The sequence below is a fragment of the Halichoeres trimaculatus genome, unplaced genomic scaffold (genome assembly GCF_033239565.1).
Source record: "Halichoeres trimaculatus isolate MK-OKI-2021-1 unplaced genomic scaffold, fHalTri1.1 fHalTri1_scaffold_20, whole genome shotgun sequence".
NCBI lineage: Eukaryota > Metazoa > Chordata > Actinopteri > Labriformes > Labridae > Halichoeres > Halichoeres trimaculatus.
The window spans coordinates 28,660,511-28,672,534 of NW_027437198.1; the positions used below are offsets into that span (position 1 = coordinate 28,660,511).

At 36.1% G+C, this 12,024-nt stretch overlaps 1 protein-coding gene across 1 annotated transcript in view; it reads right to left on the reverse strand.

The window, feature by feature from the left end:
* LOC141809203 (uncharacterized) overlaps nt 1-12,024 on the reverse strand; it is a 49,550-nt gene that overhangs the window by 11,770 nt on the left and 25,756 nt on the right. The window contains exons 3-4 of the mRNA XM_074696099.1: nt 9,614-9,679; nt 6,483-6,782 (exon numbers count right to left, since the gene is read on the reverse strand). Coding sequence (XP_074552200.1) covers nt 6,483-6,782; nt 9,614-9,679 — 366 coding nt within the window. The remainder of the gene's footprint in view (nt 1-6,482; nt 6,783-9,613; nt 9,680-12,024) is intronic.

Consider the following 12,024-nt stretch of genomic DNA (forward strand, 5'->3'; position numbering starts at 1 on the left):
TTAAACTTTTTTTTAACACAACAAAGCTGTTATGATGAAAATAAAAAGTCTGAACAGCAGTTACCCACACTATGTTCTGAATGGTTAAAAAAAAGAAAAAAAAACAGAGGAAAACATACTTTAGAGGAAGTTCACGCTGTTTCATTTAACCTGAAACGATAAGGAAAACATAAAAAAGATAAATTAAAATTAACCATAATACTATAACGCTCTACTTAGTAAACAAACCAACAATGTAACTGCAAATTCAAATATCACAGTTAGTGCTTGTCTGACTTCTTAATAATCTCATCCATCAAAAATGTTGCTGGAGCCAAGAAATGGTCAGTTTTTCAAAATTATTTTTATGAAGTAGTGAGCTTGAGTATTGCTGTAAGCAACAGCTGCAAATATTATGGGATACACCGAAAAAGACCTGTAGATTGTTAAGATGATGAACTGTGAAGGTGCAAAACTTTTTTTTTATCATTACCAAGTCCTCTAATGAGCATTAATAAGACCTTTGTAAGTACTTATAAGACCCTTATTAACATTATTATTTGTTTATAAGACTATATAACTGCTAAATAAGTGTTTAATAAGGTCTTTGTAATAGTAAATACAAGACTAAAAGGAATTTATAACAACTTAACCTGGTAGCTTTATGGTATTTATAAGGAGCATAACTACATTTTTATGTGTTTATAAGAATATATAAGCTTTAAGAACTTAACAGATGCTCATTAAGTGTTTATATGAATGTGTAAGCATTTAATTATGTCACTGTAATAGTTAATAAAAGACTAGAAGGAATATTTAAGAACATAATTGATTAGTAATTTGGCCAACATTAGGGGATAAGGGCCAAATCACTGTAGTCCCTCACCCTTAGTCCTTATAAGGTGCAGAACTATATTTCTATGTGTTTATAAGACCGTATAAACATTATTAAGAACTTAAAAGATGCGTATTAAGTGTTTATATGACTCTTAACCTTTTGTTTAGACCTAAATAATTATTTTCCTCATTTCTTTTTAGGTGCTGTGCCAATCCTAATTACTACTGTCTTTCTCTGTCTCTTTGGGTCGAGGGGCTCCAGCATAGCACTGATTATTTATGATTACTTTATGATCACTTAAGTTGTAGGACTGTATAAGCTTTAATAAGAGTCTAAGAGATGCTTATTAAGTGTTTATAAGATTTTAAGAGTTTACAATGTAACATTTAATATCAAAACATAAGGCACTTACAAGATCTTTTACGCTACAATCCACCCATTATATCATACTTATTGCTCATCTATAATCAGTTTACAAGGCGCTTGTTAACAGTTAATTATGCTCTTTGTAGCTAGTGGATCTAAAGTGAAAACAGGGCCTTATTTAGACTAATGCATCTTTTATTATACATTCATTAATGGTAAATAATGATTTTCACACTTTTCTCATCTGTTATGAACATGTGGATGAAATGGTTTGAAAAAAAAACACATTTAAACAGTGAAGCTCAAAACTGCTGTTGTTGTTTTTTTTTTTTTTTGCACTTCACATGTTTAAGTAATCTCAATGAGGCAATTAGAAAATAAAACTGAAAAAAATAAAACAAGAGTACTAGTATACTCTTTATAAATCAAAATAAGGTGTGCTGTCGGTAAAGTGCTGAACTGGATTTGTTTCATAAAATTCCATCAAACATGTCACAATTATACATGAAACATTCTACATACATGATTTAAAACTACTTTCCAGTATTTTACAATACTTTTCCTTTTTTTCACCTGGGGTGAACAGTTTTTAGTTTCTCCTGGCCCTTTTCCCCTAATGTTGGCCAAATTTCTAATAAATTATGTTCTTAAATATTCCTTCTAGTCTTTTATTAACTATTAGAGTGACTTAATTAAATGCTTACACATTCATATAAACACTTAATGAGCATCTATTAAGTTCTTATTAAAGCTTATACAATCTTATAAACATGTAAAAATGTAGTTATGCTCCTTATGAATACCATAAAGCTAATAGGTTAAGTTGTTATAAATTCTTTTTAGTCTTTTATTAACTATTACAAAGACCTTATTAAACACTTATTGAGCAGTTATATAGTCTTATAAACAAATAATAATGCTAATAAGCAACTAATAAGTAATTACAAAGGTCTTATTAATGCTTATACAGGACCTTTATATAAAGCATTACCGTAAGGGTAAGCATTTTGCTGTCCTCACTTTGAAACGTGAACATTACTTAGAATCAGTGTATTTACAGAATTTTTTTTTAGCATTATTACATTTGTCCTGTTGCATCTATTACTAACCAATATTTTTTAAACTCTATAACATGTTTGAATTCATTCAACTCTTGATTTAACTTATTCAACTCTTGATTTAACTTAGTTAAATCTTAGTTAAATCCGTCCGGCCAACAACTTTACCTTAATAACAGTGGTTCCGATGGTGAAGAGCAGAGTGATGAGGAAGAGAAGGATGAAGGTGAGGGCTGCTTCAACCATATTATCTTCTACTTCCCATGAACCATTCAATTGACTGAAGTCTGAAAGAAGTTTACAGTGATTTTAGTTTTTTACTGAGGGGATAGCAATCCTATAATCTAAAGAAAAGATTTCACTCTGAATAAATCTGTACCTTAGTTTCATGACCTCACCACAACTTTTCAGCACTGGTGATTTACCAAGCTAAGGACAGTGAATTACTCACAGTTTACAGTGTTAATAAAAAATGATCCATTCTCCAAATCAAGAGCTGAAAACTTCCCTCTGGCATCACGGCTTTGATTTTTCTTGACTTTAACTGAAGCGCGGTGAACACTTGTTTTAAAACTGCTGCTGTGTATTGTTATGTTGGTTCCTTTGCTTTCTAGTGAAGGGCTGAACTGGTCTGCTGGCCCAGATGCATGATCTCTTAAGAGATCATGTTGTTTTTCACTGTTTCTCGTCATCTCGCTCTTTACTGCGTCTGTTTTTTGGTCACTGGTTATGTTTTAATGATCAAACATCATAGTCATGCTGAGAAACTCAACCCAATCAACCCAAGTCACCTGGGACTACTAGTTTTAGAGTAGACCTGTTGAAGACGAGAGCATGGCCACATGTCGGTGCGCTACAGTTCTTCTGATAATAGCATTATAACCCTGATGATCTTGAGAAGATACAGTGGAGGACTTGTTTCATAGCACTAAAGGATTTTTGGTGTGAAGGTAAAAGTTAATAACCCAGGTGGAGCTAGGATACATTGGGAGGACAAGAAAGGAAATGACATCAGTTCAAAGACTCAAGAAAGGACAGACAGGTCTGATTAATATTTAAAGTGATATCACCTTAGATCAACGAAGCAGCAGGAAAAGGCTTACCTGCTTTGTTGCACATTCACAAATTTAGTAAGGAAGAGGAATGTCTGTAAGAAATCTGTTCAGTATTTGTGCTCTGAATCAAATGCCAAAGATCAAACTGGCACCCTGGTAACCAACTGTGGTTTATCGTCCACATGCATCAGCAGGAGTTATGAGAAAGATGCATGGACGCAGTAAGATTCTGTCCTATGTATGGTTTCCTTTTGCCTTTCAGGGTTTGATGATCACAAATTGTGAAAATCACAAGTGTCACAAAGTTGTTTTAAAATGTGAATAATGCTCTTTAAAGTTATCTTTTGGTGACTCTGAAATGCCTTGGATAGACCTCAATATGTATTACTGAGCTCATGAGTTATTATATTTATCATTTACCTATGATGAGTCAAAAACCAAGCAAACTTCAGTCATAGAGAGTGCAAGACCCAGAAGAGGGAACATGCATTACACAGAGACGATTCACATACAGACACGTGTAAATACACATCCACAGAAATGTGAAGCATTTGGCAGCAGCTTTTTAAACCAAATAGAGGAAGTAGTTCTGTGGGAATATGGTGCGATACTGATTGCTTGATTAATTATTACAAAAAGTGTGTGATGCATCATAATGTCACAGAGACGGTAAACGTACAATGAACATGCAGGTCAAAATACTGGTTAAGTGCAGACATGAACAACATGCAACACACAAAAACATAGATCAGAGTGTTTTTTATTTTGATTTTGCATTTAACAGACAACTACGTTGATTCACAAGCAACAAACATCAAACAACAAATAGCAGAAGTCACAGGGAGACAGAATGACATCTACCGGGCCTTGCACGTTTCAGGCGTGTTCATGTTGAGGTTGACCATGTTGGTGTTTTGAAAACTTCTGGCGCCAATAGACCTGACAATTGCTCTATTGTTGCATGAAGTTGCATTGATCAGAGACTCGTGGTTTACTACGCAGCCATACTGTGACTCGTCTTTTTTCCACTCCTCAAGGCTGACTGTTAAATGGCCATAAACGTAATAGGCCCCATTGCTTTCAAGAGGCTCTGTTTGATGGGACTCATAACCAGCGCCTGGTTCGTCATCGTCAACAACCCAAGAAACCGAAATCTCCCGAGGGTAGAAGTCTTTCACAAAGCAAGTCAGAGTCACCGTATTGTTTTTAGTGTGCTCTAATGGAGGCAGCATGAACACTGCAGGACGCTGAGTCGGTTTCCCTGCAAGCACGAGAGAACAATTAAGCCTCCTGTCATGATACACTGCTTAAGGAAATCTCTGTCTAAACCTTCAAGAGATCACTTGTATTTCATAGAACATCAAGAACCAACAACAGGCTTTCAGAGCACAAGTGCTGAATAGTCTTCTTACCTAGATTCCTGTCAAAAGACTTCTTGACGGCGTCCACCAACAGTGAATGAGTAACGGCACAGGTGGGCTTTTTCCCACTGCTCCATTCATTAAAGGTGATATCAACTGGTACCTTGAATGGGCCTTTCTGTCCTTTTTTGATGGTTACCAAAGTACCAACGATATCATTTCCATGCTCATCCTCCCAAAGAATCTTTTCTCCAGAGGGATTATTTATTGTGACCTCACACACTATTGTTCCTTTACCTTTCTGAAACAAGTCCTTCACATCAGGCTCATGGATCTTTATTTCCACATCTGCTTTGGGACATCCCTTATCTTTTGAGTGGGGAATGAAAGAAACATTAATGGAATGAACTGGCTGAAAGATAATATAAATGTAAGATTCACATCGTGTCATCCAGATATTGTATTTGTCTACTCACCAGGATCAGTTGATATGGCTTCGTAGGTGACAGAGTTATTCCAGGAAGTGGCACCTCCTTCACCTAGTCCGTCCACCACACATGTAAACTTATCGCCGTCAGTCCACTCGGTGGATGGCACTGTGAGCAAACTTGCTGCGCTGTACAAAGTTACATTTTCTGTCTTCTTTTCTTGAGCAGGAGTCTTGATCTCACTCTTTTTTTTTTCTTCAGGGATTGCATCGTCGTTTTTCAGCCATGTGAAGGAGTGCTTGTTTGGTGAAAATTCTTTGGCAAAGCATGACAATAAAGTCTCCTCACCCTCATCATGGGCAAACACTTTGATAGTTGGCGCCTGATAAATCACCTCTGTAAAACAAAGATATACACAAATATATGTATGCGCAAGCAGGGAATAATACACCTATATATGCAGAAGCAGAGGTTAAAGTGTCTTATTTATTTTTTTAATCTAGATATATAACTGAGTTTTAGATGGACTGAAATTCACAGATATCTTTTCAGTGCTACATCTCAGAGGGTGAAGAGGAAAAATAAGACTCAGCTGTTTACTTTATTGCTTGCTTCTGCATATATAGCGACGGCTTGAGCAAGCAACATGGATTAACTTGTGCATAAATTCAACATACAGTTTCCATCTCTCTGCATGACTGATAATGCAGAGGGTGGAAAGAAGCAAGGCACAAGGCAATATTATGTTCTACTAAGAGGTGCAGAGGACATGCAAAATATTAGTAGAGACATGAATAGGCTCAAGAGTTTCAACTTTTCAATTCACCACACCATTTGGTTTAACCCCAGGTCCAATAAACTTATCTTAAAGAATATTTTTATAAAATAATTTGCATTACCTGTGATTGAAACAACCTCTGTTTTCATCTCTCTTCTACATCTTACAATGGGATTAAGTATATATGATTATGAAACAAGGTTTTGCTCAGTTTAACTTGAGGTACATAACTTTAAATGTTTGCACAGGACAGTTGTAATATTTATTACTTCAAGTTTTTTAGTATTTAAATTATACCTCTGGTGAGAACTACTCAAGAAAACTTGAAAATGAAAGAACTGATGTTGTACAAATGACTTCAGAAACATTATTATTTTTATTATTGTATTTGTCCAAATTATTTTGAAGCACTCTGAAATATTTATATTTTTTTGAAGCTGTGTAATACTGCAACTTCATTAGCAGTAATCCCATTAACCAAGACCACTGCGTGTATATATTTTCCATAAGTTTCAGTTAAAAAAATACCCTAATTAAAATGTCATTACTGTAAGCCTGTAAAATCATGAAAAGAACTGACAACAAAGCCTTCTCAGAAGTTAGTTAGCAGAAGTCTTACTTGGCTTAACGAAGGTTCCTTGTCCACTTCGAACTCCGTTATCGGCGACACATTTGTAGACGTGGTTGTTTTCCCAGTCTTGTCTGTTCACTTTGATTTGGCTGATTCCTGTGTAATTGTCATTCTTCAGTATTGGGGGATACTTGATAAAGTCAGTCAGGTCAGCTCCATCTTTAGTCCACGTGTAGGTCACTGAAGGGGGTGAGAAGCCAGTGGCAAGGCAACCAAGAGTGACTTCATCTCCAGTCACAGAACCACCACATGGCATCAGAGGAAACACAGTTGGTCCAGATGATGCGGCTACCAAAGAGAAGACAGAGGTGTCATTAAAATACTGAAATAAAAACTTTTACGAACAAAGCCGTAATCAAAAACAATCAGAAAATGCATCACAGAGCAGGTCATTGAGGGTGACATTTTGAATCTGAACTGTTAAATGTTTTAATGTTGAAAGGGTACCCTCCATGCAGTAGATACACCTTCAGACCATAGACACTTACTATTGGTTTGAGTGAATCTATGAAGCTGTGAATTCAGAGAAATGACTTGAAAAGGGCTCAAGGCAGTTTGTTAAATAAACAGTAACTTCAGTTTAAATTTACAGCTTTTTTTTGTTTCACATTAAACTTTTTTCTTCTGAGCTGATCTTTCTTTTGCTTTGACCTGCTTTCACCTCAGTAATAATAACCATAACCTCAGCTGTTACAGTGAAGAAAGTCAAAAAAAGACAGCTGACAAAACTTTATACGACACAATTCATCGAGTTTTTATCAGGCACTGCAGTTTTGGGAACAAGCATATATAAGTAAAAATATGGACCTTTTAACAGACTTGTTTTTAAATTAACTAGGCAGTGTTTAAAGCCTTTCACCACATCTGTGTCAGATGTCAAATACTTACACCATGTTGTCACAGATGTCTGAATGTGACACATTAAAAAAGATAACATCACATAAATATTCAAAGATATTTTTTTCCACAATTCAAAAGTATTTTAGGGACATACCTGAAGTAACAGTGACCATCGTGCCTTTACCCCAGTAGTCAAATGCATGCCAGTTATCACAGTGAAGAACAACAAGAAGGACTACTCACAAAAACATGATACTTGGATAACTGTACTACCCACCAAGTTTTTATCCAACAGTTTAGTTTTGGCAACAGTGATAAAATAAAGCTTTACTTTTTAAAAAAGACTCATATTTGAATCAACCCGACTGTTTCTGTTCTTGATAATTACTTTAAGTATGTTAGTGCCAATTACTGCATTTAAAAGGTAATATTGCATAAATAATTAAATACAGAATTTTGTTCACAAATTGGAAATACTGAAAGTACATACCTGAAGTGACGGTGACCATCGTACCTTTACCCCATAAGTCAAAACTATAACCCCCGTAATCACAGTGCAGAAAGTCAAAAAGGACCACTCACAAAAACTTGATGCTGCACCACCCATCAAACTTTTATCAGGCACTGCAGGTTTGGCTGCTGTTCTATCAAATATAAAGTTTTTCTCTGAACAGACTGCCTTTTAAGTTCGCTTTGCTGTCAAGATAAAAAGCCTACGCCATCTCTGTGCCCGACAACAAAACATTAAACTATGTAACTGCAAATGTCTGCATGAGACTGCATAGAAAAATTATATTGAAAAAACAATTAAATATAGAAATGTGTTACAAATCGAAAATACTGAAAGTACATACCTGAAGTGACAGTGACCATCGTGCCTTTACCCCAGTAGTCAAAACTATAACCCCAGTAATCACAGTGCAGAAAGTCAAAAAGGATCTCTCACAAAAACTGAACTCTGTGGTATCCACCAAACTTTTATTCTACTCTGCAGTTTTGGAAGCTGAGATATTGAAGTGAAAATATACCTCTAACAAAATTTATTAAAAAAAAAAAACTTGGTAGTCAGGATTTTAAAGCCTTTGGCCACATCTGTGCCAGATTACAAAATCTTAAGCTTTCTTATCGCAAAAATGGGCATGTGAGTAGACAATAAATAAAACTGCATTCATCAGTAAAAACAGAATTTTCTTCACACATCAGAAATACGTAAATTACATACCTGAAGTGACGGTGACCGTTGTGCCTTTACCCCATAAGTCAAAAGCATCCCAGTTATCACAGTGAAGAAAGTCAAAAAGGACCACTCACAAAAACTTGATGCTGCACCACCCATCAGATTTTTATCAGGCACTGCAGGTTTGGCTGCTGTTCTATCAAATATAAAGTTTTTCTCTGAACAGACTGCCTTTCAAGTTCGCTTTGCTGTCAAGATACAAACCCTACGCCATCTCTGTGCCCGACAACAAAACATTAAACTATGTAACTGCAAATGTCTGCATGAGACTGCATAGAAAAACAATATTGAAAAAACAATTAAATATAGAAATAAGTTAGAAATCGAAAATACTGAAAGTACATACCTGAAGTGACAGTGACCATCGTGCCTTTACCCCAGTAGTCAAAGTAACCATAGTTACACAGTGAAGAGAGTCAAATAGGACCACTCACAAAAACAAAAACATAATATTAACCAACTCTTATCAGGCACTCCAGCTTCAGCAAAATGTGGTTTAAACCAGGTTTACACATCTTAACAGACTCTCTTTCCAATAAGCTTGGCAATCAGGAGTTAAAAACCGTTTGCCCGCTGTACGCCAGCCGACAACTTCTTTAATAATGTAATCACAAATTTCAGCATCAGAGTGCATTAAAAAAACAATACTGCATCGATAATTGAAGAATTTTGTTCACAAATCAGAAAAACTTAAAAGTACATACCTGAAGTGACAGTGACCATCGTGCCTTTACCCCAGTAGTCAAAAGCACCCCAGTAATCACAGTGCAGAAAGTCAAAAGGACCACTTACAAAAACTTGATACTGTACTTTCCATCAGTGTTTTTCCAGTGGTTTTGGAAACACCGATAGAGGAGTAACAGACTTATACTAAAATAGACTTGGCAGCCAGAAGTTTAGAGCCATTTGCCCTATCTGTGCCGGAGGAGAAATTCTTTAACTATGTAATCATAAATGTCAGCGTCTAAGTCCATAAAAAAAGTTTCATCAGTAATTGAAAACAGAATTGTGTTCACAAATCAGAAATACATGAATTACATACCTGAAGTGACAGTGACCGTCGTGCCTTTACCCCAGTAGTCAAAAGCCCAGTTATCACAGTGAAGAAAGTCAAAAAGGACAACTCACAAAAACTTCATCGGCACTAACAACCAACTTCCCATGAACCACTTCAGTCTGGGCAACAGTTTGATAGAAAGAAAGATATATATTTATCAAAACTGACTCACTGTTAGTTGAATTAAGTGGTCAGGAGTTGAAACAACTATTTTCTGTCAGTCTACAAAATACTTGGCTAAGATACTAAGTTAAGTTACCAGTAACAGTGGCTCGTGACCATGCTGAACAGACAAAATTACATTAGTTATGAAACATAGGATCTCATTTTCACATGAGAAAAACGACAACTCACCTGAAGTGACAGTAACCATCGTGCCTTTGCCCCATAAGTCAAAAGCCTCCCAGCCATCACAGTGGAGAAAGTCAGTGTGAACTTCTCACAATAACTTCTTTTCAGACACTGTTTTTGTAAAGGTTCAGATCAAAATAACTTACACACCTCATACCTTACAGTATGATCAGATATTTCATACCTGAGGTGACGGTGACCGTTGTGCCTTTGCCCCAGTAGTCAAAAGCAGCGTAGTCACAGTTCAACAAATTATCACAGACTACATACAAAAACCGTTCTCGATCTTCTACACATTTTACAATAATCCTATTTTAGACTCACTAAGGTTTCTGCATATAATCACTTGAAAAAAGATCTAGGAATAATTTTCACAACACTAACATCCAGTATTCCGTAAATATAAAATTAATATGAAACTTCTTGTTTTCCCCTAGAAAAGACAAAATCCACTTTTAGGTCAAATTTAAAGAAAAGACTGAAAAATGAAGTGGCTTACCTGATGTTACTGTGACCACTGTGCCTTTACCCCAGTAATCAAAAGCACCGTCACAGTGTATTTTGTCAAAACATCCATCATACAAAAACAAGTGCTTCCAACTTCCACACCACTGAGGTTAATATTTCATGTGTCATCACAAAAATCCAATTTCAGACATTGAAAACGACATTTATTACCTGTTGTGACGGTGACCATCGTTCCTTTTCCCCACAAGTCAAAAGCATTGTCACAGTATAACAAGTCAACATGCCCAACATACAAAAACAAGCGACTTAAAGACAACATGTGTGCTGCTGAAGTCTAAATTTAATGTATTAAACGGTTTCATGATATTCTTTTCAACATGAGGGCATAAGAAGCTTATTTTACCTGATGTTACGGTCACCATCGTCCCTTGTCCCCAGTAGTCAAAGTAGTCGTCACAGTGATTACTGTCAGTGGCACTTACATGCAAAAATACCAAGTTACATCTATTACCTGCTGACTGATCCACTTCATTTCTACACCGGTCCGTACACAGTTTGATAAGTGAGATCTCTTTTTTGTAAGCTCAGAAGTGTTACTTTGAGAAATGCATTGGCCAGTACAAAATGCATCAAACAGTTAAAAGAAATATATTTAACTGTCTTTTGAAAAGATCATTGAGTTCATACTTACAGGAGGTCACTGTGACTGTGGTGCCTTTCCCCCAGTAGTCAAAGTAGTAATTGCCATCACACTGATATATTAAAGTCTGCCTTTAATTCAAAAACTAAAAGTGTTGTTGAAACAATGAAAAGCAAACATGCCCCACTGACAAAAGCTTTCCAGCTGCATCGTTTGTGAACCACGTCCCTGGAGATATTCATGTCCTGTGGTGGAGGTTACATAATGTTAAGTGTCTGCCAACGGTTACTGTTCACTTCCTCTTTATCACATCCTCCTGTCATATTCAGTTCCTGCATCAGGGAGTCCACAAAACAAGATATGGCTTATTTGAGTCTGTTACCTTCAACCTGCGTTCAAGATTCCAACTCCACAAAGATTTTGTTCTGCAGATGATGACAGAGCTTGATGTGTAAAATGAAATGTTGGCGTAAGAAATGGGTTAGAGGGTATCTGATGTTGAAACTTGAAAACTAACTTTTTTTTTGTTTAAAGTTATGCCTTTTTACAATTTAGTTGCAAACAACTCATTTCAGAGTAAGGATAAAACAAAATGTGGGTGAAAAGTTGATGCATGACGAGGTGCTTGTGTAGGTTTGCAGTTTGTGGGTTGTGCGCCACATCCTTTCCTCTCCAAGTCAAGAGGATGAAAAAGCCCAAGAAATAAATAACAAAAAGTTCAGGCATGGCAAAAAAAAAAATTACCCTCCTAAAGAACTTCACAATTAATCCCGTTAACTGACAACAGGTTTGTTGGATTTGCATCTTTTTGCTTTTTTCCAACGCCTTGGAAATAGATGATGCAGCTTGGTTGCCCCTGGCAGCTGATTGAGAAGATGGAAGTCAGACGGAGCTTAAATTGAATTCATGCATGATGAGTTTATTAGTTCTTTATTAA